This window comes from Hypomesus transpacificus, chromosome 3, assembly GCF_021917145.1.
Source record: "Hypomesus transpacificus isolate Combined female chromosome 3, fHypTra1, whole genome shotgun sequence".
In the NCBI taxonomy this organism is placed as follows: domain Eukaryota; kingdom Metazoa; phylum Chordata; class Actinopteri; order Osmeriformes; family Osmeridae; genus Hypomesus; species Hypomesus transpacificus.
In genome coordinates, this window is record NC_061062.1 from 7226166 (window position 1) to 7250765 (window position 24600).

The 24600-nt window shown below is 45.7% G+C and overlaps 4 protein-coding genes across 8 annotated transcripts; 1 reads left to right on the top strand and 3 right to left on the bottom strand.

Annotated features, from left to right (window-relative positions):
- Nucleotides 1-72: 72 nt before the first annotated feature.
- Nucleotides 73-13383, bottom strand: larp1b (La ribonucleoprotein 1B). Of its 5 annotated transcripts, none has more exons than XM_047015541.1 (19): nucleotides 12596-13383; nucleotides 11539-11600; nucleotides 10896-10952; nucleotides 10571-10745; nucleotides 9666-9767; nucleotides 9016-9124; nucleotides 7863-8007; nucleotides 7110-7287; nucleotides 6721-6881; nucleotides 6335-6376; nucleotides 5749-6105; nucleotides 4563-4677; nucleotides 4195-4376; nucleotides 3805-3911; nucleotides 3527-3681; nucleotides 2849-2993; nucleotides 2230-2339; nucleotides 1983-2110; nucleotides 73-1896 (listed from the first exon to the last, which is right to left on the bottom strand). In XM_047015541.1, the coding sequence occupies exons 1-19, from the start codon at nucleotides 12966-12968 to the stop codon at nucleotides 1159-1161; spliced, it is 3441 nt and encodes a 1146-aa protein (XP_046871497.1). In that variant the 5' UTR covers nucleotides 12969-13383; the 3' UTR covers nucleotides 73-1158. The 5 variants fall into 5 exon arrangements, with proteins under 5 accessions (XP_046871497.1, XP_046871493.1, XP_046871485.1 ...); XM_047015537.1 differs by having other exon boundaries at nucleotides 3527-3678; nucleotides 4563-4680; nucleotides 12596-13382; XM_047015529.1 differs by having other exon boundaries at nucleotides 4563-4680; nucleotides 12596-13382.
- Nucleotides 13384-13924: 541 nt separating this feature from the next.
- LOC124466484 (phospholipase B1, membrane-associated-like) lies at nucleotides 13925-17974 on the bottom strand. The gene is made up of 16 exons (XM_047018379.1): nucleotides 17916-17974; nucleotides 17709-17761; nucleotides 17509-17614; nucleotides 17375-17433; nucleotides 17157-17224; nucleotides 16845-16888; nucleotides 16614-16734; nucleotides 16186-16237; nucleotides 16021-16101; nucleotides 15849-15914; nucleotides 15505-15596; nucleotides 15213-15294; nucleotides 14800-14901; nucleotides 14627-14722; nucleotides 14460-14531; nucleotides 13925-14357 (listed from the first exon to the last, which is right to left on the bottom strand). The coding sequence occupies exons 1-16, from the start codon at nucleotides 17965-17967 to the stop codon at nucleotides 14250-14252; spliced, it is 1254 nt and encodes a 417-aa protein (XP_046874335.1). The 5' UTR covers nucleotides 17968-17974; the 3' UTR covers nucleotides 13925-14249.
- Nucleotides 17975-18629: 655 nt separating this feature from the next.
- Nucleotides 18630-20986, top strand: LOC124466486 (dr1-associated corepressor). Its single transcript, XM_047018381.1, has 7 exons — nucleotides 18630-18671; nucleotides 18749-18821; nucleotides 19042-19135; nucleotides 19275-19388; nucleotides 19584-19653; nucleotides 19768-19839; nucleotides 20195-20986. Exons 1-6 carry the CDS (start codon nucleotides 18630-18632, stop codon nucleotides 19810-19812), a joined length of 438 nt encoding a protein of 145 aa, XP_046874337.1. The 3' UTR covers nucleotides 19813-19839; nucleotides 20195-20986.
- On the bottom strand, nucleotides 20340-24596 carry ahsa1b (AHA1, activator of heat shock protein ATPase homolog 1b). Its single transcript, XM_047018380.1, has 9 exons — nucleotides 24371-24596; nucleotides 23480-23670; nucleotides 23266-23348; nucleotides 22973-23090; nucleotides 22538-22623; nucleotides 22315-22440; nucleotides 21755-21856; nucleotides 21496-21547; nucleotides 20340-21180 (listed from the first exon to the last, which is right to left on the bottom strand). Exons 1-9 carry the CDS (start codon nucleotides 24448-24450, stop codon nucleotides 21008-21010), a joined length of 1011 nt encoding a protein of 336 aa, XP_046874336.1. The 5' UTR covers nucleotides 24451-24596; the 3' UTR covers nucleotides 20340-21007.
- Nucleotides 24597-24600: the final 4 nt, after the last annotated feature.

Sequence of the window (24600 nt, forward strand, 5' to 3'; positions counted from 1 at the left end):
AAATACCACTTCATATTACTGGGAAAAAAAGGTAAAAATGCATCATGGCAACAAACCACACAAACACATTTCGACAATCAATTACTTCTTTATGTCTTTTTACAGTTCATTACAATAATGTCTGGCGTTTACATGCATATTTGCTCAAAAAAAGACAAACCAGCACTCATTCGCACACAAAAAATAATTAATAAAATCCAAATCAAAAGAAATAATTTCCACTGAATTGCATAGTATGTACATTCACCAATAGGTGACACTTTCAGCTTCATCCTCCTGGTGGGAGGGTAAATATCAAGTTACACCGAGCGCAGCACACACATTGATATAAAGTTAAGAGCATTCAAATCAGATTTGTTGGCTTACACACAGACTTGGTTGTCCCCTTTCCTCCTGTTTAATAATCAAGCATTAAAAGCACGAAACAACTATAATGATTAACTAGGCATGTTCAAATTAACCAGTTAAAACAATAAATTATCCTATTTCTAATAGATTTCAAGACATGAGTTTTGTATGCTCAATAAGCCATGATAAAAGCAATTCATCCAAAATATTCATCTGTTTAATTTGAGAAGGCCAATAGTCACAACACATTAAAATTCGTACATCTTAAATACTAAATATGTATCTATTCCTTGTATCTAAATAATTTGGATATTATGTCTGTAAAGGCATTTTGGTTTATTAATCCAACTTACATTATATCCAACGTATGCAAGTGGCACCTATTTCCAAAACTGACAAGTTGAAGACTGTTCTTCAAACTCACAATAGGAACATATTTGCATTCTAATGTCTTCAAATCAAGACCACGCACCAAAGCACTATCATGGCTAACTCGACTTAAACCTTAAAGTTTATCAGATGTCACTGTTACTCTTCAGATGGTGAAATATATGTATTGAAATGTAAGGCAGCCTAGAAAATGAACACTGCAAATACAATGCAGGAATGCATTAATTGTGTAAACATTGGAGCTGTCAAGAACCATGATAACTTTTAGCCAACCATCTATGCATGTTCAACAATCAAATGCAGATCTTCCAATAATCAAATCAAATTCCTTCTATGCAGCGTCAAAGCTTCTTGGGGCCTGCTCAGCTTTCTCCCCCCAGGCCCTGCTCTCTCATTCCACCTGACTGCATACATACACATTCATTTGTGTGGAGCGAGAGTTTCCTTTTTGGTACTGCCAGCTTCTCCCTTGCGCCCCTCAGCTGGAGTGAGGGTCTTGGTTTTCTCCCTGGGAGCTCTCGGTATGCGGGGGCTACTGCCTGGTGGTGGAGCTCCCACATCACCGACAAATGAAGACTTGTTGGTGGTCTGGGTGGGTTTGGATGGAGGGTTGGAGGTCTGGGTGGGTTTGGATGTAGGGTTGGAGGTTTTGGAAGGTTTGGATGGAGGGTTGGAGGTCTGGGTGGGTTTGGATGGAGGGTTGGAGGTCTGGGAAGGTTTGGATGGAGGGTTGGAGGTCTGGGTGGGTTTGGATGGAGGGTTGTAGGTCTGGGAAGGTTTGGATGGAGGGTTGGAGGGTTTGGATGAAGGGTTGGAGGTCTGGGAGGGTTTGGATGGAGGGTTGGAGGTCTGGGAGGGTTTGGATGGAGGGTTGGAGGTCTGGGAGGGTTTGGATGGAGGGTTGGAGGTCTGGGAGGGTTTGGATGGAGGGTTGGAGGTCTGGGAGGGTTTGGATGGAGAGTTGGAGGTCTGGGAGGGTTTGGATGGAGAGTTGGAGGTCTGGGAGGGTTTGGATGGAGAGTTGGAGGTCTGGGAGGGTTTGGATGGAGAGTTGGAGGTCTGGGAGGGTTTTGATTGAAGGTTGAGAAGATGTCTTCTGCGCCTCCCTTCTTCTGCTGCCTCCTTTCTTCTTCTGACTACCTCCTCCCCCATGGGAGGCTAGAGCACACACACACACAGCCTGAGAATAAGCACATAGAGGACATTCCTAATGGAAATAAACAAAGACAAATCATAAAACTCACATCAACTCTGAAATCCTCCAGATGTTTGAATTTCCCTAGATATTCCTGAAGCTTGGGGTCAATGGGCTGGTTCTTGATCTTGGAGTACTTCAGGAAGGCCCAAAACTTCTCCAAGCCATACAGTTGGCCTACACATTAAACATACAACAGTGTTTGTAAAGCAATGTCATCGTAGCACGCAATGTGATAAATGACTGAGGGGACAACCCTGAGGGGGAGGAGATAAATCAGTAAAGTGAGCGTTTACCCTTCTCACAGTCCCTCAGGGTCTCTTCCTGAAAGTCTTTGAACAAGTCCTGCTTGAACCTCCTCTCCAGCCCGTAGCTGTAGTACCTAAACAAACACTCCAGCCCATACCTGGGAACACAAGCACAGCAAGTGGTGAAGGGGCAATTCACTCCAATATCATGTTTATCTATATTGCTTGATGCATTCATCTTAGCTATAGCAGTTTTTCAGTCATCAACAAAAATGGGGAAAGAAAGTAGATGTATGGATGGAAATGACATTTCTCCTCATCACCAGTGCTTTTTAATCTAACTGATCCATAACTATGTAAACCGGTTGTTTGGCTCTGGGGCAGGGCGTAGAGTGGTTGTGCTCCACAGGCACACCCTCGGACTTGGCACATCTTCCTTCCCAAACTGGTGTGCTGCTGTTCAACCTACATACTGTGTTTAGACAGGAATGTTTGCTTGGCACGTGCTTCTACGAGCCTCTGGCAAAAACACAACTATGTTCTTGGACTGGGAGTCACCCACCCGGAACCTTTCAACAGCCAGACACTTCACCATGAACAAGCTTCAGTACAAAACACTCAACTAAACCACTGAAACACCACTGGCAGCTTCAGATTCTCCCACTACCTGTAATTTTCCTTTGCGTCTTCAACAGCAAACAGTTTGAAGTCTTCATACATCTTCCTGTTGAAGTTGTCTCGCAGGAAGAACGACCAGAAGCGGAACAAGGTGTTCATCTCCTGGGACTGGCCCACACCTAACCGCTTTCTCTCTAGAGAAAACCAGAGACAGAACACTCGCTACAAGCACACTACTGGCAGCCCTCCTCATCTGAGCAGTCTGTTTCATAGAGAGAGGGATGTGTCCAGTAGGAGAGAGAGGGAAGTGTCCAGTAGGAGTGAGAGAGAGGGATGTGTCCAGTAGGAGAGAGAGAGGTGTCCAGTAGGAGAGAGAGAGAGAGATGTGTCCAGTAGGAGAGAGAGAGGGATGTGTCCAGTAGGAGAGAGAGAGGGATGTGTCCAGTAGGAGAGAGAGAGAGATGTGTCCAGTAGGAGAGAGAGAGAGAGAGATGTGTCCAGTAGGAGAGAGAGAGGGATGTGTCCAGTAGGAGAGAGAGAGAGAGATGTGTCCAGTAGGAGAGAGAGAGAGATGTGTCCAGTAGGAGAGAGAGAGAGAGAGATGTGTCCAGTAGGAGAGAGAGAGGGATGTGTCCAGTAGAAGAGAGAGGGATGTGTCCAGTAGAAGAGAGAGGGATGTGTCTATTAGTAGAGAGAGAGAGAGGGATGTGTCGGTGGGGTGTGGTACCGTTCAGGCAGCGCCGGCGGTACTTGTGGTAGCCCTGCTGGGTGAAGCCGCTGGACTTGAGCAGCTCATGGGAGGGGTGCCAGAACTTGGGCAGAGACTGGGGGGTGCAGCCATAGTTCCCAGCCAGGGGGGCACCCTCGGAGGGGGAGGAGCTGCTGTGGGGAAAAACATGGCATGGTGAGTAACCACAACAACGACCGCGGACAGCCACGTGTGACTGTTCCCACTGTAGGAGGTGGTGGTGTTAGTAGTGGGGGTGTCAGTATGGTGACAAGGACCTGATGGAGGATGTACGAGGCCTGTGCTCCCGGGAGTCCATCACCCAGCCCACATGGCTCTCCTGGGGGGGGTTGGAGCTGTGCCTGGTCTTCTTCTTCCTGGGGGTCTGAGACAGCAACACTCGTGTTGCATCACCACAACTCACTCGACCAAATATTCAAACCAGCTAATACATGTAATAAACACTTTCATTCAAAGCTACATACTTTCCAAACGGTGCATATAGAAAGTCGAACAGATCATCAAGGATCAGAAGAGCATCGTTCTAACCGTTTTTGAAGGTTAGGGTCTAGGAACGGTCTGTATTTTTGGACATGCAACAAATAAGAAAAAACCAAGCAACATCCTTCAGAGGAGGGGCAGAGCCCCGGCCTCTCGAGGCCCCTCACCTGAACATCCACCTCTCCGCTCTCCTTGATGACCGGGTAGAAGCGGGGGGTCTTGTTGGGGTCCTGGCGCCCAGGGGTGCGGGGGGTCCGGGGGGTGCTGGGCTGGTGGGCGCTGGGGGAGCCTGCTGGCACCGTGGTGGGCAGAGAGTGGGCAACGCTCTCGGGCTCCTCCAGTGTCTCCTCTGGAAGCGATAGGAGATAGCGGTCAACAGGACTGCATGCAAAGGCGTCCCTGTGCAGTGCCAGTCAAGTCCAGACAGAGGAATATTTTAAAAGGTTCATCTGTACCTCTACTTGGTATGACTGGACTGGGTATGAGAAGGGCTGTTGTGGACCACCATGACAACGCAGTGTGACACTACACTAACCTGCAGGCGGAGGAGGAGGCGGGACTTCCTGGTTCGGGTCAACAGGGAGTTTTGGGGTGAGAGTGTCAAACTCATCTTTACTAATAACGTTCAACTTCTTGAAGGTCTCCACTTCCTGCTGAGAGAAGCACATCAAGTCCAGAGCATGAACCCTGAGGAGCAATATCACACTGTCCATCACAAAGTATCCTAACAGCTTGCCAGACTGTGACACTACGTTTGACTCATTTAGCAGACACTTTCATCCAAAGGGAAAATCAAATAAAGGTTTACATGTATTGTCAGTTGGGTTGTAGATAGTTAAGATCTGGTCTCTGGAACCAGGGGCGTCGTGAGAGGGAGTGGTGAGATGCAGACATGTGCTGAGCAGATGGGAAGTTCTGCATGCGTTATCCGGACAGAACTTTGAACTTTTACCAACGTCGGAAAAAGAAGAAAGGAACAGGTGACCTTGGTGTCAGCTGGTGGGTTCTCACCTACCTGGTAGGGTTAGGATAGGCAGTAATCTGAAGAGCTGGCCTTGCTGCGGCTCTGCTGACTACATACTATGTACACTGATGTAGCGTTCCATACTATCACATACGAAAGCCTACTTTCATTCAAGAAGAACCACACCAAACATATCTGACCATGCGTTTCTCTGTTTTAATGTCTTGGTTTATGAGCTGAGAAAAGACCGTGGAGGTGTCTGCTGCTGTTCAACAGGTGGCCCTCTCCTCTCTCTCTCTCTCTCTCTCTCTGACCCTGTCCTTCTCTCCTCTCTTCTACTGGCTCTCCCCCTGTTTCATAAACACACACAAGGAAGCCTGAAAACCAAGCTCTGTGCACGAGTGTGTGGTGCGTGTGAGTGCGTGTGTTCGCATGTGTAGTGAGTGCGAGCTTGCATGTCCCATGTTCCGCTTGGACATAGTTGGTGATAAATTGTGGTCTATTTTGGGAAGATGTCCATTTCAAGAAGTGTGGGCCACTGCCTGACAGTCTAGGTGTCTGAGAAGGACAGTCTACGTGTTTGGACCCAGCTGAGGAGGAGCTGGCTTCCTATTGGCTACCTGCTGCTCAAATTCAGAATGTTTCACGGACGGAAAAATACAACCCTCTGCCCTTTTTTGAAAATGTTAAATGCAGTCAAATGCAGCCCACCACGGTCAGCAAACATGCGCTGCAGTAAGGTCATAGGAGAGCTTACCTTGGAGGCGGAGCTCTCTGCAGGCTCCTCCCCCGTCCACAGATCCTGCTCGTAGTAGTACAGCCCATCGTTGATGGCCTTGGCCAGGTCGGCCGTGATCCTGGCCCGGGACTCGTGGCTGCCCGTGCGGTCCCCGCCAGGGTGCTTGCGCAGTTGGGGAGGGGTCTGCGTCACGATGAGGATCTTGTTGACGTCGTTGTCGTCCAGCTCGTAGTCAGAGTCCTCGTCCGACCAGTCGGTGAAGGTGTTCTTCCGCGGCGCCAGCTGCTCCATCTCCTCGTCAAACAGGAAGTCAAGCTCCTCCTGGTCGGCCTGCTGGGGGCCCCTGCTGCTGTCCGGGGGAGACCCGCTACGCTTCTGCAAGGACAGAACCACCGTTACTCATCTGGCCCCACGCAGAGCTTGTCGTGACACAGACTTCCTAACTCAGGCAATAATGAGGAGTACTACCGCTGGAAGCAACAGTTTGAACATGAAAACCGGAGCACGTGTGGGTTAGTTTTAGAAGAGAGGCAGATGGACAAGGTAAACGAGAGGGGGAGAGGATGTGATGGGGGAGGGAGGCAGGAGGGGGAGGGTACTCAACTGAGACTGGAGCAGTGAAGCAGGAGCTAGCAGACTCCACATCCTGAACGTGACGCCGATGACCAGGGGTGAGGAGAAGTGAAAGGAAAGAACAGATAGGAGGGCAGACGAAGAACAAAAAATCAGACGCGGTGACTGAGGTGGTGAGGTAGGTGTTGAGGACTAGGGGAGGTGACGAGTGGATTTTCCAGTAAGAAAGCAGTGGCATAGCACACACTGAACATTGAGCTCTTCTAAATACCTCCCCATCCAGCAGAAGTCGAACACACTTTCCACAACGAAAACAATGTTGACAAATGTGCCGCCCCCACAACCCCATCTGGCCCCCCAATGAACATGTTCTGGCTGAGCTGTAGGAGGCTCTCCTGCAGGGGGGGGGGAGGTCACCTTGATCCTGCCTGAGCTGTTGCGGTGCCGCTTCTCCACCTGGATCCAGGCCTCGGGGTCTGGCTGGCTGGCTTTGGGAGACACCCCTGCGCCTTGGCTGGCTGGCTGACCGGCAGGCTGGCTGATGCCCTCTGTGACGGGGGAGGTTCCTGGGGAAGGACCTAGAGGCAGAACCATCCCACGGTCAGAACACGAGGGAGGAGTATAGCTCCGTGATAGACCGTGTCACTGCAGATCAAGAGGTTCGAGGTGAGAATCCCACCGCGTGCCGCTGAGGATGGAACCGTCTGCTAAATGCAGGGTTGTTGTTATTGTTCCTGTATTAGAAGATGTACTCCCCCAAACCTCCCCAGGGTTATGGAGTGTGGGCAGGGATGAGCAGGACTCACCAGTATTGAGAGGGATGAAGACTTTTCCAGGCACAAACTCAGGACAGTGGATGAGCTGAGAGAAGTCAGTCCGTGGAGATCCCACCGTGACCGGCGTGGGGATCGGCCAGCGCTCTGGATCCACCTTACAGCGAACCTTCTCATCGATGACCTCCACCTCCGTGCTGTTTTCCAGGGCCTGGGGACACAAAGCCATGCTCACACACAGTCCTCAGCAAGACCCAGTCTTACTGGCCAACACCAGGCAGATGAACACAGACTGTGCATCTGTCACTGATGGCTCTGGGGGATCAGTAAAGCCCGGCCGATTTCATAGGCCGAAATGAGCCTATCACAGATAGATCTGGTTCTGGACGGTTCGTTCTCAGCCCTGAAAGTCCAGGCCCTGAGGACCACAGTTGCGAGAGGCGGTTCTATATGGTATGTTCTAGATCAGTGGTTCTCAACCCTGGTCCTCAAGTACCCCGTCCTGCATGTTTTAGATGTTTCCCTGCTCCAACACACCTGATTCAAATAAAAGGGTCGTTATTTAGCTCTGTAGAAGCCTGGTAACGAACATGCATTTGAATCAGGTGTGTTGGAACAGGGAAACATCTAAAACAAGCAGGACAGGGGGTCCCTGAGGACAGGGTTGAGAACCACTGATCTAGATGATCGATTCTAAATTCTACATTCTACATGACAGGTTAAAGATGATCAGTTCCAGATGGTGGGTTATTGATATGTTCTAGATCCTACGTTCTAGATAGTTACCAGCAGGATGAGGCTGAGGTCGGTTGTGAGAGCCTGGACTCTGTGGAAGCCAGCGATGAGGGAGATGGGCAGGAAGCCCTGGGTGTCCATCTTCCGCCTTAGGAAGAAGTCTCTTTCCAAGTTGTGGAGGCTGAAGTAATACTCTCTGGAACAAAAAAAACAACCACTGTCAGTAACATAGAACACGGTCTCCACTACCCCATACAGAATCAGACCCACCCCATCCACAAGCAGATGTAGGGCAGGTGTAGGGAAAGTGAGTGGGGCAGGTGTAGGGCAGGTGTAGGGCAGGTGTAGGGCAGGTGTAGGGCAGGTGTAGGGAAAGTGAGTGGGGCAGGTGTAGGGCAGGTGTAGGGCAGGTGTAGGGCAGGTGTAGGGAAAGTGAGTGGGGCAGGTGTAGGGCAGGTGTAGGGAAAGTGAGTGGGGCAGGTGTAGGGCAGGTGTAGGGAAAGTGAGTGGGGCAGGTGTAGGGCAGGTGTAGGGCAGGTGTAGGGCAGGTGTAGGGAAAGTGAGTGGGGCAGGTGTAGGGCAGGTGTACGGAAAGTGAGCCTGGGGCATAAAGTAAGTGGTTGTGTCTTAGCAGGGGGAACAGGCTGAATAGCACTGGAGGAACAATGCTTTCTACAGACCCACTAAGTCCTGTTCTCTTCCATACTACTGCAGATTCCTCCCCCCCCTCCCCCTTCCCCTGCTCTACTGGAGCTATATTTAGTCAGAATCGTGGCACTCATCAGCACTATTCTCGGCCTGGCTTCACAGTGAGGCATGAACTCTGCCCTCTGCTGGCCCTATGCACAACTGCACTGCATCACAGCTAACAAGGCAGTGTCACTTTTATAGCTTTTTTGTTCAATAAAACAATTCTAGTTCAACACATTGCATATGGTAGTTAATATAAATTACCCCAAAATTCCAATTAATTCTTTTAAATTTGCATTAAGTTTCCAAGTTTAAATATTTCCAAAATTCCCCAGCTTAACTTCCCATGGAAAGTTTCAGGAAATGTACCGGAAATTGTGCGCCCCTTCGCAACCCTAGTTCAGGGAGGCTAGGTGTGTTCAGTGTTTAGCCTGTTCAGTGTGTTGGGTTAGGGTTAGGGTCGGCTGGTGTGCTGGGCTAGGGTCAGTGTTGGGTGTGTTAGGTAAGCTCTCACATCTGGCGTTTGATGTAGTCCTTGAGCAGCTTCTCATCCACACACATCTGGTCGTAGTAATACACCATGTTGGACCCAGCCGGAGCGCCGGAGCCGCCTTCGTAGCGGCCTGCGGGGAGGGCAGGGATGTGCAAAGTGGTGACACAGTATTATTATTTACCTGGAAGCTGAGATGTGGTTACTCTGCACTGTGCCTGGTAGCTGAGATGTGGTTACTCTGCACTGTGCCTGGTAGCTGAAATGTGGTTACTCTGCACTGTGCCTGGTAGCTGAAATGTGGTTACTCTGCACTGTGCCTGGTAGCTGAGATGTGGTTACTCTGCACTGTGCCTGGTAGCTGAAATGTGGTTACTCTGCACTGTGCCTGGTAGCTGAAATGTGGTTACTCTGCACTGTGCCTGGTAGCTGAGATGTGGTTACTTTACACTGTGCCTGGTAGCTGAGATGTGATCAGTCTGCCTGGTAATTGTTTTTCCAACTCTGACCACCATATGCACTTCTGGTCTTTGATCATTTGTTGTGCTTTCTAAATGCACTATTTGTGTCACTTAAAAAAAACAGTGTCTGTTCCATGAACCATCCATAAAATGTCAATGAACTAAAACCTTCAGCCGCTGTGGTTAACCTTGACAAAGTTGACGTCTACGCACCTCGGCCACGCCCCCTCCCGCGGCCACGCCCCCTGCCTCGGCCCCTCGGACCGCCGCCACGGACACTGTCGTCGGCGTTGTCCCGCCCTTCTCTCCTCCAGCCTGGAGGAGGCACCAGCACACACACATTAGAGGGCTGTGGCCCTGTGCAGGTACTGACACTCTGAGGCAGTCAGAGGGGAGGTCGTCATTAGGGCAGACAGGTACACCTGGAGCTCTCGGCAAAGCTTTCAAGGCCGTCGTTGATTCAGCATCAGGGGGGGGGGAGATGTACTCGGTTAGAATAGGAGGGAAGAGACGGTCACATGGGGCAGAGAAAGCACACACCCTAAGGACGAAGGAAACACACATACATGCCTCGGAGGAAGCACGCACACACACACACACAAACACACACTCCTAGGAGGGCAGAAGCACACACACACACTCTGAGGAGGAAGGAAGCACACACACACCCGCGCTCACAGGAAGGAGGCTGGCCAGCAGGTGCCCGCATGGGGAGAGAGATGTTCTACAGAGCTTGGTGCCTCTGCATCATCGCCCCGGAAACGCTCTTCCAGTGGAAGGAAAGGCCACTTATGTTTGTTACCTAACGATGCACAGATATAAACATACTAATCGATACAGCACGCGGCTGAGATGGGGGTACTGTGGGGCATAGAGAGGGGGGCCCTTAATGGAACACCGATGAACGGAGCAAAATAACGGGCTTAAACCAGTTAGGACGTCTGTGCTCTGGAAAGGGATAGCTGACATACTCATAGCTAGGTCTTGAAAGGTTGACACAACTCATGGTTGAGATAAACAGGCTCCGTGGTCACGTCCTCTGAGGATGGCTGTGAGGAATCGGGAACTTCATGTTTTGGTCAAGATAAACAAGGTGCTCCATAATCCTGTCATCTCACCTCCTCTCTTCTTCAGGGCAGCAGTCTGGGCGTCTTCCCCCTGGTCTGGCCCCCTGTCCTGGGCCGGCTCTCCCACATGCTCAGCCTGATGGTTCTCCTTGCTCTCGCCCCCATCCAGGACCTTCTCTGGCTCCTCCTGTCTCCTCTCCTTCCGCCAGCTACCCTCTCTCCTCCCCTGTGCATGAACCACATTCTGTTGCTGATGGATACTAAAATGAGGCAACATATTGACTGACGGTCGTCTCTACAACACCTGGGAACTGGACAATATGTGCTGAATTAGATGCCATTAGCTAATTGTCTCTCATACATCCTTGAGTCCTACCTCTTGAGCCAGTTCTCCAGGAGTGGGCCAGTTGGTAATGTCACTGAAATCACTAGACTGAAGTAGAGGAGAAAAGGGAGGAGGTAATGATGACAGATGCACTCTGCTGAGAAACACTAGGGTTCAATAGAAGCCATGTCATTCCATGTTCCGCTGTTCAGAACCCTCCTACTTAAGATATAGAACCCTATCCTATTAAACACTTTTAGAACCCTATCCTAAATAACCTGCCTTCACTTCATTACTGAACAGAAACTATGGTCAGTCTTTCAAAACAATGTCAAACGAAAAGTAACCTCAACCGCTGAATCATGCAACAACTCCACATGGCCATCCACTCTGCTGATAAGCAGTTGCCCAGGCTAGTCAGCACTGCATGTGTAAATGTTGACATTTTCTGTATCAGGTCAAGGTCTGACACACAGATGCAGAAACACTTGTGTATCACACAATGCTACCAACCTACTCACTAGTGAAATAAAATCTGGACAAACTTGGGTACGCGTAAAACAAAAGGCTCTTTTAATGAAACCTTTAGGGGTAAGCAAAGGTCTGCAGAACTGTAACCGTTTTAATAATGGCATGTGAACTGGCCAGTGTGTAATAATGTTAGTAACAGTGTGTTAACAGGCCAGTGTGTTACCTTGCTCGTTTTCCTTGTCATAGGCTTGCTTGCACGGATAACTTTCATAGGGTTTTGTTGCTCTGTGGAAATAAAGTGATTTCGTTTCAGAATGTGAATGGACGGGTACCCTGTCAAGCATCGCTTTCAACCATAATCTGAAACTTTTACAATCTGAAGCAAATATGCAGTTTTGTGCTCTACATTTATGGTGTAATAATATGAAAACCTATTTCTTGATCGGCAGACAAATAGTCTGTCACTGAGTTACATATTGTGACATTAAAATAAAATGTCATGACGTGACCGAAATGCTGGCCATGTGTAGCCTTCACGTTGTTAAGGTGGTTCTTTAAGAGTCAGTAATCTGTGGCAGGGCTGTGAAGCAGCAGCCCATAGGCTGGGCCTCCCGTCCTATCACAGCCCAGAAGACGATCTGCAGGATAAGAACGCAAACCTATCACAGGGTGTAACCTAAAACGTCCAGAGCAACACTTTACCACATGCCAAATCCAAATACTATGTCCAACTAATACACAATAAGCTTTACTGGAGAGAAAAAACACTTAATGTGTTTATAGCATCTACTTTGTTTGTTGTGACAGACGCAAACACCTGTATTATATTTATATTTGGATTAGGTATATTATTAAATATTATGCTTGTATTAGCATTGTTCCTCAATGAAACTTAATAGCGACAAGTGTGGTTTACGCTTGCGCTAATTACTCTAGTTACTAAAGCACAGAAGTAGCAGTTGTCAGCACTCCACGTGCTCCTGAGCAATTCGAGCTGGGCTGGGGGATGGTAGGGGCAAGGTGCGCCACCATCGGCTCAGCGAAAACACGACTGTTCCTACAAATGAACGAGAACTCCAACTAGACGTCACCCTTCTGCAGCTAACTCAGTTAGCAACTAGCTCAATAGCTACGTGTTCGATAAGCAATTTTGCTTGCTGTGTAGCTATATTGAGCTTGCGATGAATAGAAAGCATGTACCTTAGCTAGCGTCTCTCGCCGCCATATGTTTGGCACAACTTCCATCATGTTTGAGTTCAGTGTCCCTTACTTACACGTACCTTTATCTTGTGGACTAGAGGCAACTGTGTTGTTTGATACGCGACCTGTATTGTTTTTAGTCCATGGATTCACTTTAGGCGGTGGTGCTTCAACAACATTCTTCTTCGCCGTGTCAATTGAGTCCACATTGTTGTGATTGGCGTTCTCGTTTTCTTTATCATTAGCTTTGCAAGTGTCGTGCACATCCATCGGAACATTCAAGGCTTCGGTGTTTGGTTTGGCATTAAGATCAAGTCCTGGACTGGTATGGGTCTCCTCGTGCTGGAGCGTTGTATCTGATTTATGTGGCTGCGGCTCACTGTTTTGGTTCTCCCCCCTACTTGAACAGTTCGCTGTCAAACTCGAACCACATTCAACTTCGGCGGACATCATGACAGTTTCTAATCAACAACTATTTCAACCCAGCGCAGCGTAAAGGCCAATGTGGTAATCACATTAAAATGTAATTCAAAGTCGGAATAAAATTTTGGGACTGATAACTTGTAAACAACCCTTGCTGGCTAGCTAGCTAGCATAGCTGCATGGCTACCATGCAGTAGTCAGCAAGCCAGCAATAAACGTTAACGTTACCTTCTGTTGCCCTTATCCGTTGTTTCATATCAACATACAACTTACAGTTCACTTTCTATAGCCATCATGTACCATATCAGCTTAAATAGTTGACTTCCTAGCTACTTAAACAACAACACAAATATGACGACCTCTTGACAACCTCTGATTTCAACTTTCCACGCTAGCTACTTGACAGAAAGAAAGTAGCAACTCGCAGGCTGGGTCAACTAGTACAGTCTCAGCGAACAACAACTTAACGCTGCCCCATGCGGGCAAACAGTGCTACGACTAGAATAAAACGTAGCAAATGCATAACTGACGTGGCCAAAGTGCCGATATCGTTTATTACTTTGCGCTTTTGTAACCTATGATTTTATGACGAATAACCCTAACAAACACTGTTATGGAATAATGTGTCGTGTGATGTCATCGTGTCTGGAGTCGCAATGATTAGCCTTTAGGATATATATGAATCTTTCATGTTTGTTTATGATGATAAACCCAATTCTTTAGAGGTTCATCTGTAGGCTACACTACCAGTCAAATGTTTTTTGAAGCTGTCATGTGCTGCCTGTCACACAGCCTTTTGATGGTGTAGGAAACTAATAGGCTACTTTACTTTAACTTTCTTCCTTTACCTCAGGCAGTTCACTGCAGTTTATTCACTGGACTTGAAGTGCTTAAACACCACAATGTTTGATGGTTGCACATTGGAGTGTGAGATGACGTCATCAGATACGTGTGTGTGTGTTTTATCCAAAGCAACATACAAATAGTAGATTTTGTTGTGTATAGTAAGTGCAGCAGATAATCAATAACTAAACTTGCACAGTTCGAACGGCATTACAGTAGTTAGTGCCAAGGATTGGACAGTATATTACAAAACAGTGCCAGAACAACAACACTAACATCACTGTTTATCTCAAATAAAACAGAAGTGTTGTTTGTCTTACTAGACACTGTAAAAGCATATGTCAAATTACAGTAGATATTGTACTCATTCATGTATTTATCACATTGCGGTTTGATATGTGTGAATGCTCCATTAGGATTGCCAATCAATTTCATTGTATTGTATGACAATAAAGGAATTCCAGTCTCTCAGTGCAGAGAGACTTCGGTAAGAAACAGTCCAATCAGGATCACCATGGAGCCCAGGCAGGGGGTGGCGGCAGCAGACGTGGGTCGTGTGTAGATGTAAGGATGATCCTGCAGCATCGCAACCACATAACAGATCCCATTAGAGAAATCCCAGACATCATTGCTCACTGAACATTTAATTACCACACTTGATATTTCCTGTTGGTGTACCTCAGGTGGGCAGATGAGTTTGATAGGGTCTGTGAAGCTCATAATCAGCCCTTTCTTGCCTTCTGGTTGAAACTGAAGCAAAATGATAACAAGCAAAATCAGACAATGCAACAGAAACAGTTTTATATGTGAAAAGTTAATTTATTTCATGTTGATTGTAGAGTTACCATGTTGTTCCACAGCCCCTTGGCCAGCTCCTCATGTCCTTTAATAGTGAAGTGAAAACAGTCAGGGCTAAAGAAGCTCAAGTCGATACTCCCGTTCTTTAATAAGGAGAAAACAAAGTCAGGAGAGGTTGACAGATCATAAAAATATGAAAAGTTCTGTGTTTAGAACGTACTGGAAGCCTCGAGGGTAGAGCGTTCCCTAGATACGGCTGCAGGACCACTGCAAAGTCCTTCCGGAAGAAATGATCGCCGTGCAGAAGTTGCTTCAGTTTCCTCTGGATACAAAGATATATCAAAAACAAGAAAGAAACCAAAGAGGTTTAAATGATCAGTTCACTGGAGAGTAACTAGACATCCACAGGCTGGACACCTGGATGGAGGGCTTTACCACACACCACACACCACACATCTCACACACACTTTACACGCACTACACAGACGCCTCACACACAAACCACACACGCCACACCACGCACACATGCTACGTACCTCACACACACCACACATACAAACCTCACACACTACACATACATACCTCACACACACAACTGGCCACACCACACACACATAACACACACACACACACCTGGAACTCACGGTTGACCTCTATAAGCTCCTTCAGCTCAGGTGAGTTCTCTTCAGGTAACACCAGGCAGGAGCAGAAGCTCCTGTGAACAGGATATGACAGCATCCTCGATTACAAAATGTTCTGCTGCAAATAAAGCAAACCTGCCCAATGCTTCTGTCAGCATTGAATTATGACTGCTCTTGTATTAGTCACACATCCATATAACTGTAACTAACTCCCATCAATAGGTCTAAATGGAATGTCTAAATGTGAAACAATTGAAAGTGGAGGTGAGAGACAGGGAGGGTACTTCTGCAGCTGACAGCCCAGGGTGGGCCTCTGAACCTCCCTGAGGGGCTCCATGGGGAAGATCTGCACCACGTTCACTATCAGCCTGGGGACCTGCAGCAGCACAGAGACAGTAGACAGGCCACAGGATCACACCCAGCCACCCTTTATGGTCTCAGAAACAGTAGAGCCAGAATCTTACTGAGGTCCAACCACAGAAACGTTGATATTTGACTGTCACAGGGCAACATTTTAAATAAATAATTGTTTTCTTTTCTTCTTTTTTACAGAGATCTAAACCTCAGGCACCTCATGTTTAGCTTTGGACCTGAGAGCCCCAGAGCCACTGTTGCATGAGGATCATACCTCAGCCATCATCATTTCCAAAGACTCTGTCATGTAGTGGAGGAAGTTGTCTGGGGAGAAGAGAGTCTATGGACAGTAAAGTGTGTAATTACTCCACGTGGACATACATTGACATTTAAATGATGGATGGATGGATGAATGGTGATTCTGTGAGAGATACCAAATATCATACTTTATTTTTACAATAATCGCAGATATCATTCATTCCAATTAGTATCGTTGCCAGCTTCCAATCTTCTTCAAAGTTCAGGCCCTGGAGATTTACATTATAAAGTGTGTTGAAGTAACAAAAAAAATCAGAAACACTTATCAAGGTTTATGAAGAGTTCTGGCTTACAGGGTAGGATCTGAATGTGTCGATCATGTGTCTTGTCTGCTCAGATACGTTTCTGTGAGAGGAAACTGTGAGATTAGTTTGTGAAAAACTGTGTCACTCATTACTCACCTCAAATAGTCCACTAATCAGTACCATCAGTATAAAGTCATTAATCTCTGTGTTAGAGTGAAAGAAAGGTGATCTTTGGACCTAACATGCAAACAGGTGTTTTACAAGAGAGACTATCTTGTCTGGACACATCAGATATAATAACAGACAGATATAATAACATTTATATTGTTAACAATAAGTTCTCATCAAGGTTGCTAGTTTTAGGTTGTTGCTTCCTCCGCTACCATTGGTTTGCAGACAGTCAGTAATGTTGTGTACCAGACAGCCAGTAATGTTGTGTACCAGACAGTCAGTAATGTTGTATACCAGTCCCTCACAGAGAATTGTGCCCAGTGACAGCAAAGTTGAAGCCTGTCTGGTTGATGGTGGAGGGGTATCCATGGACAGTGCTCACAGGAGATGGGCCCAGAACTTTGGGGTTAAAGAGTTTGACAATATCTGTAACCAGAAAGAGTAATGCATAGGAGGAGGTGTGTAGAGATGGAGTTGGCATTATTTGAGTTTTTGAATTTTTCTAAATGTGAAAATGGGGATACACCATAACATACTTGCAAGGGTGATAATGTCACTGTATGTACCATGCCCTCCAATGCTGCTCAAAACAAGTTGAAGAATTGCAGTCAAATTAAATAGAATTTGTATGGTCCTTTTTGCATGCAATTTCATAGAGGGCTTCACGGATACCCATAGATCAGCATCAACAACAACAGAATGACATGCTGGAACAGAACACTTGGAGAAACCAAATGTCCATTAATATTTGCTGTTTGATAAACCCCTTTTCCAAATGTCATGCTACTGACCAGTGAGACAGGAAGTGTCATGCCCAATGACCAATGAGCAGACGGGAAGCTCCTTACCTCCATGACAGGTGACGATGTTCAATTGGAATTGATAGAATTGTGGATCCATTAGCAGCAATAGCAGTCTGCAACAATAGTGTAGAGTATGCTGAACCATTTAATAACATAAGGGACTGTCAAAGCCCAACAAATGTAAATACTGACACTTTTATTAACACATTACTTATCATTGGATGCCCTCATGCATTGCACTCATAAAATCACATTATACTTACAGTCAGGGAATCTCCCAAAGCTGCAATGACTTTGATATCAGCTGCTTTAACATATTCAACTGTAAATGAATGAGCACATATTCAATTGAATGTATTTATTGTTGATGTTGCAGATGCTTTGTAGTCAGTCTAACCTGAGGTGGGGATCGAGGGGGAAGGGCTCATGTCTGGGCACTGGAACACAGGGTGGAACTGCCGGTCTCTGGTCTCTCCATGCTGCTGGGCTCTGGTCTTTTCCAACTGTCGATGCAGAGGCCAAGGTGACCATTGTAGTACATGCAAGGCATTTCTAATATAGACGGTGTCTTTGGTTTGGACACAATGAAAGGGATACCTGCTTCTCCTCAGGACACAGCACCTGGTTGTCCTCCTCCCTCCAGTTATTGCCTGGAAAAGAATACATGTATAAATACATGTAAGAACACACAGCAGTAGTGAAGTCTGTCCGTGTCTTGTTACAGACTGTGTTTACAGAAAATTATGTTATATTAGTACTGATTATGATAGTCTTATTCTCTATACAAAATAAGCTAAATCTTACCATCGACACAGGAGGCAACACAGGCAACAAACACTACAGCACCAATGATCATATCTGCACCAGCAAGAAAAAGGTGAGTGTAATTGTATTAAGGCGACTTTTTTCGAGAACCTTGAGCCTTATTTAGGGCCCTCTGTGAGATTATAATAGTTCTATGATCATTAACGTGGTGATTACATTTCTGAAAAGATCAGATTAGCAAACACTCGTCAATAATTGGGAATTATACCAATAAAAATGAAGTCATAAAAACAACTAAACGACTGACACAAAAAATATATAGTATCAGTAGGTAATGAAAATAAACGACATTTGTACAATGAATTTACAGCATGTGCGACCGTCTGAATCAGGTGAAGTTGCTCGAGGTTCCCCAACATGGACGGGTGGCCTGACTTTCGGGAGTCGCTATTAGAATGTCTTCTTACACCTGTGTAGATTTATAGGGATTCGGATGTTGGGACTATTTGTGAATCAATTTGGAATTCATTTTCAATAAGGCACCATTTAGATTTAGGTAAATCGAAAATATACAGTTAGTTTTTCAATGTACGGGGTCATGATTAGGGTCAGGGAGCGGAGGGGGAAGGTCAACCCCCGCGCTGGAGTTCAGAACGTCTTCTTCAGCTATGAAAGGTAAACAAATAGATAACTGGACAAAGTGTCGCCTAATGTTTACAAAATGTAAGCTTATACTGGAGCTTTCATATGAAAATGCCTAGACAGAAGAAAAAATACAACGTGCGCTTCCCACCTGTAAGTAACCAAACCTTTAGGCCAGACACTAACAACAGCCTACTTTCTCCAGGTGACCGTTTCCTCTCTCCATGCAGGGTCGCATTAAGAAAATTATGCAGAGAGATACTGAGGTGGGGAAAATGGCTGCTGCAGTTCCTGTGATAATATGTATCCTTTAGGTATGTTAAATGCTTACTCGGTCAATTAGTTCAATTGGGTTTCTGTCATTGATCTGGTGAAGTTGATGCGAATATAAGCGTCAGTAATGTGTACCACGGAGGCGTAGATTTCGTTAAGCTTAGGTGTCATCATACATGAGCGTAGGTAACAAACATACACACCACTGATGTAGCCTACCTAGCCTACTGTCTTTAACTACGGACATCAGCACGGGCTGTGGAACTGTTTGTGGCATCACTGCTGACGAAGACCTGGGTGATCACCCAGTCGAAGCGCAGTAGAGTCTTGTCCATCGCTCACATGTAAGTATCAACCCCCTTGGCCCAACCATGTGATCTGTGGGTATTTCTGGAGCCCTGGCTCTGTGACATGCTTGTAAAACGGGCTATACAAAGAACATTTGATTTGATACTTCTACCTTTTAATTTGGTGTCTGTACAGGAAGCAGTGTGTGGAGTCAGAGAAGCTCTTTGACTTCCTGAAGAACATGACTGAGCATGTTCGATCCATGTCAACCCAGGGTGAGACCGGTGTGAAGGGGAAGTGGCTATTTAGGTAAGAGAAACCGTCATAGTATACAGTCATTTTCTGTTGACCAAAAATCTGAATTTGGAATGGGGATAGCTCAGTGGTTAGAGAATGAGATGGCAGACTTAGAGGTCACAGGTTCAGTCCACTCAGTACATCACTGTGGTTAAAAGTGCTTGGTAAATGAATGTGTTGTTCCTAATTGCATCTGGCCCCTCGCAGAAGGAAACAGCAGGATCCTTCTGCCAAACAGCATGACGCTGGAGAGAAGTCAAACAACAACAGTTCCAGGGTGGGTATTACCCTCTGAACATGAACATGCAGTGTTTCTGACTTCAGAGCAGGATCCCATATGTGTTGCTCTGTTGAAATGCTTGGTATGGCATAATGTCATCCTGTTTTTCAGGACATGGATTCAGATTTGTTTATCAGCTTGGGAGCTATTCTGTGACGAGAACATTCATCTGTTATTGCTTAGGTAACACCTAAACCCTACAATGACATTTCTTTTAAATTATACATTTGTTTATTTATTCATGTGAAATCCAATCATTTGTAATGCCAGGGTGGCATTGTAAAAGTAAATGTGATATGTTTCTGATAAGTAAAATGTGAGAGTATTATTGTGAATGTGAGAGGCTCTGTTGCCAATATTGCTGAAAATAAATAACATGGTATTGTAAATTTTATAAACTATGAACAAAAATGTGCTATTTGTAAATACCCAAATGGAGAAAATATGAACCATTAAACAACAAGGCAGGATTGATCATCTTTGTTGCTTTTCTAGTTGGATTATGCTGTTGAAAACATTGTTGTATATCTGATTACAGATGGATCATTTGTCCACTGGGGCTGCAACAAAACAACCTGTTACATGACATTCCAAATATTTGAAGTGTTCTTAATGATTCAAATGAGGGGTCCAAGTATTTAAGCAAACTTAAGACCCACAGAATAAAGAATATGCACAGACAGTTCATTTCAACAATTTAATAATTTTCCAACAAATTACTGACAGATGATGCAAACCATAGTACTGCTGATGATTTGTTGTTAAACTGAGACACCTGTAGGCCAATCCAAGTGTCAAATATAGATATGTACTTTTTTGTCAAACAAATTGAAAAAGCCCCCTTAAAAGGTCTTTCAATCCTTAGACAGCACTTTCAGACCAAATTAGTCTGAAAAGATGACAATCCTGTAAGATGTTCCAAATTCAGAGACCAGTCTCATGAACAGAACATTTTACGCTCTTTGAACGTGTAATTTAACACGGTTCATTTCAAAGATGAAAGATGAGTAAAAATAACATTTATTTTCAAAATAACAAGCATGACATTTCGATGAAACAAAAACCAACAACCAAACTATTGTTCCCTGTAATAACTCAATATCTAAATCTTGAGACCAATTCATTTTGTGGTTTGAATCATGTCAGTCTTCCCTCTGCTGCTTTTGAGACAAAGCTCCTTATGTTCCTTACAGCAGTGGGAAATCACCTCTAAAATTCAAATACTTTATTTATATACAGCTACTGTATTTTTGCGCTTTAATCAATACCATAACCTTTCAGTTAGACATTTTGCGCATTAACCCTACCCCCCCCCCCCCCTCCCCAAAAAGACATAATACAATAATGGTCTTCAGTAGAGCCGTGCACCGTATCCAAAAGTCTGTTTGATGGAATCAAAGTAGTGTCTCTGCCATCCCTCCCTGGTCCTCTCCTCCTCGTTCTCTGGGACGCCCCGGCAGCACAGGGCCAGCTCCGTCTCACTGCCGCGGTCCGACAAGCTCAGGGTCACCGTGGCATAATGCTCTGAAGAACGTTAGGGTCAGAGGAGAGGTCACGTTATGGGGTTCTGGATGTGCATGCCTGATGTGTGACTAAGCATGGGAGACTGAAATGTACATGGTGTTTATGACATCTTATCCATTTAGTAGACACTTACCCAAAGCAATGTACAATAATGTCAAGAAACTGTCAGTATTTTGCCCAGACACAGTGCAACAATATCATTACAACTACAATGTTTGATCCTTCTGATGATATGGTGTTGTTATTGTTGGCCTTTCCTATCTCAAATGCAATATGTTTACAAGACAACATCTTCAACTCAACAACACAACTTACCACTTGGCCAGGTGTTGTATCTCCACTTCATAACTATCCTCTCCTCAGGCACCTGAGCAATAGGAACAGGAGAGACGTTTACTAGGTGGTGTATCAGGAGAGAGGTGTACCAGGTGTACCAGGAGAGAGGTGTACCAGGAGAGAGGTGTACCAGGTGTACCAGGAGAGAGGTGTACCAGGTGTACCAGGAGAGAGGTGTACCAGGAGAGGTGAAGATAAGAGCCCTTTATGATCTTACTGGACAGGAAAATATTCTTACCAGATCCTGGAATTCACCAATCACGTTCCCATCCAGCATACGGAATCTTCCACCCTTCTCTGCCTCCACAATTGCAGCAGCGTGGGTGAATGCCTGAACCATCTACTTATGCACGCAACAAACACACAGATTCAACTGAACCATCTACACACAGAGACAGATTAAATTGAACAATCTACCCACACAGAGAGACTGATTCAACTGAACCATCTACACAGAGTGATTCAATTGAATATCTACAAACACTGACGAGACCAATTCAAAGATATGTCTCAGTAGCCACAATGTCTATGTCCCAAATAATTCACATTAAGAGAATATCTCTGGAGTTTTGGCTTTGAACACATCTGACCTATGAACATGCAACTATGTTAACCCATGCAGGCCTATGAGAAAAGGTGTTACATATAGCTAAGCCTATGAGAACATTAGGTTTCATGAATGTCCATGATTTCCCAGCCAGTCGATCACCATGCTTATATATACCATCCAGGGTTTCCTTCCTGACTTGCAGTGAACTGTGGACTGGCACAGTACAGGTGTGTGAAGGTGCATCTCACCTCCTGGTTGAGGAATACTCTGTACAGCTCCTGTGGAGAAGTAAGGAATGTCTCTTTCAGGCTGAATTTACAGGTGGGGATCTTCACCCCGGCGTGGGCAGAGGGGGTGGAGCTGCTGGTGCCAATCTGTTACAGTAGAGGACACAGTGGTTGGAGTACACATACACAATGGTTATTAAGAAGATATTCTTCATCCTCTGATGCTGAGATTAGCTGCACCAACCTGAGTTTTGTTCACGCTGGCTCTGGACTGTGAGGTATGCTGGAACATGCCATTGGCCGTTGGCAAGATCATGCCCTGGGTGAACTCTGCAACGACACAGCGGGACGTTCACAGTAGGGGTTGACCGATTATCGGCGTGGCCAAATAGGCACCATTATTAAGCATTTTTATGGCCATCGGTATCGAAACTGATTTGACAATATCATCTGTAATAATCGGCATCGGTCCTGAAAAACGCATATCGGTCAACCCCCTAGTTCACAGCACTCAGTATGAACCTATATCGTGGAATCATGTCTTCATTAAGCACACGCCCATCAAAGTGCTCTACCACTGGGCTAAACCCTGCACATCCTGGGTTATATGAGGAGCTATGAAAGCCAGTGAACATTGGGTGTCATCCTGGATATATATGGACATTGTGGACAGTCTCACCTGTTTTAAGATAGCCAACGTAGCTCCCAAGCACTGCGCGGATCTTCTCTGTTCCTGTGCTTCTCATCAGAGCCAGCAGAGGAGTGTCCGGCTCATCTTTGCTCAGCGACACACTTATCTACCACAAAACCAAGAAACAGTAACGGTTTGGTTGACACATCTTGAGACTTTTAGAAAATACATACAAGGTTGTTGGTACTGCCCATCTCCCTGTGCTAGGTAGATCCCTTACTGACGCACCTAGCAGTGGGTTCAAATTAATACATTTGCTTTGTGTCCTCAACTCGACTCACGTCAAGGTCTTCCATTTCATTCTCATCAGACAGGTTTGGTACATCAATGCTGCCTTTGTACTTGACTCCCGTTTTTGACTCTCCTGGTGGACAAACATACATTATTTTAGCACCTCAAGAATGGGGAACATAGATTTCTGTGCAGATAGCAATCTCCATAAGCAATATGTACCAAAACAGTTTTTTGTTTGCCAACCCTTCCTCCCAGACACACCTGTCCACGTAGCCTGGAGGTTCCACTCATAGAAGAAGATAAGCTTCCCTTTGCGATTGTTGATAGAGGCCTCCCCTTCAACCTTGCTGACCTCCGTCACTTCCCCACTACCCTCCTCATTCTCCACTCTCACGCCCATCAGAAGAGATTTTAGTTTATCTGAAGACCAGTTAGTAGCATCACGTTCAGTCCTGCAAAATCAAATAACATGTGTATAGATGGCAACAGTCTACTCTAATAACGACCCAAACCCATATTTACTGCCACCTTTTTTTTCTTTACTACTGAGATACATACTCAAGTTCTCAATTGTTTAAAAAGGAGCCTCAATATTTCACGCTGCAACCTATGACCTACACTAGTATATTATAATTATGAGTACATTTGAGAATTATTTGGACGATGATCTTTTTTCCAAATTAAATGTTGGCTGCAGGCTAACTACGCATATAGCATTGCTAACTTAGCTAGTATGATGAAACCAGCCTTATTAAGGGACTGACAGGTATGCTACTATCTAACATGAATAACCTTGCAGTGTATTCATTAACCTATTTTCGTCAGTGATCTAATACATTTATCGCTAGCTAATTTACATTCTGTAATCTGGTAAACACTAGTAAATGCTGGTTCAGATACCACAAATAATTTAGCAGGCTAGGAAATTAGCTTTAGCTAGCTAGTGTTGGCTGGCGATATAGACTAGATGAATAAAATACACAACAGTAACTCTGGCTAATGCTTCTAATTGTTTTGCAGTATTGTATTGCTGGTTCGCAAGCTAAAGCACAAAGATAATTAGCTATCATGGATGACTTGATAGCTGACTGTCCTGTTACATTGCTTTAGCTGTTTAGTGAACCAAGTTAGCTTGCTAACGAGACAACTCACCAGTGCCAATTGTTGACATTAGTCGCGTCTGCTCTCTCCTCCACAATCCAACGAGGGTCCCCTTCTCCCCACTTTGCCATAGTTAGATAACTGTAGCCTCACACTTGTAGTATCGTTGGAAGAGAGAGCAGACCGCGCCACCGGTAACCGTTCACGACTGACTGACAGGCCCGTTTCCTACTCTCGTTTAGCTGCCGATGTGCCGTAGAATTTGCTGGAAACGGAAACAT

Coding starts and splice junctions, on each gene's coding strand:
- larp1b (XM_047015529.1), bottom strand. CDS start 12,968: ATGATGTCCGCCGAAGTTGAATGTGGTTCGAGTTTGACAGCGAACTGT. Junction 6,106..6,334: donor GCTTCACTGCTCCAGTCTCA/GTTGAGTACCCT, acceptor CTGTCCTTGCAG/AAGCGTAGCGGGTCTCCCCC. Junction 3,912..4,194: donor GCGGAGAGGTGGATGTTCAG/GTGAGGGGCCTC, acceptor TTGCTGTCTCAG/ACCCCCAGGAAGAAGAAGAC.
- LOC124466484 (XM_047018379.1), bottom strand. CDS start 17,967: ATGATCATTGGTGCTGTAGTGTTTGTTGCCTGTGTTGCCTCCTGTGTC. Junction 17,615..17,708: donor TGTGTCCTGAGGAGAAGCAG/GTATCCCTTTCA, acceptor CTGCATCGACAG/TTGGAAAAGACCAGAGCCCA. Junction 16,889..17,156: donor CATCGTCACCTGTCATGGAG/GTAAGGAGCTTC, acceptor TGTTTTGAGCAG/CATTGGAGGGCATGGTACAT.
- LOC124466486 (XM_047018381.1), top strand. CDS start 18,630: ATGCCTAGACAGAAGAAAAAATACAACGTGCGCTTCCCACCT. Junction 18,672..18,748: donor ACAACGTGCGCTTCCCACCT/GTAAGTAACCAA, acceptor CTCTCCATGCAG/GGTCGCATTAAGAAAATTAT. Junction 18,822..19,041: donor TGCAGTTCCTGTGATAATAT/GTATCCTTTAGG, acceptor TACGGACATCAG/CACGGGCTGTGGAACTGTTT.
- ahsa1b (XM_047018380.1), bottom strand. CDS start 24,450: ATGGCAAAGTGGGGAGAAGGGGACCCTCGTTGGATTGTGGAGGAGAGA. Junction 22,441..22,537: donor CCAGCGTGAACAAAACTCAG/GTTGGTGCAGCT, acceptor CTACTGTAACAG/ATTGGCACCAGCAGCTCCAC. Junction 21,548..21,754: donor TTGGTGAATTCCAGGATCTG/GTAAGAATATTT, acceptor CCTATTGCTCAG/GTGCCTGAGGAGAGGATAGT.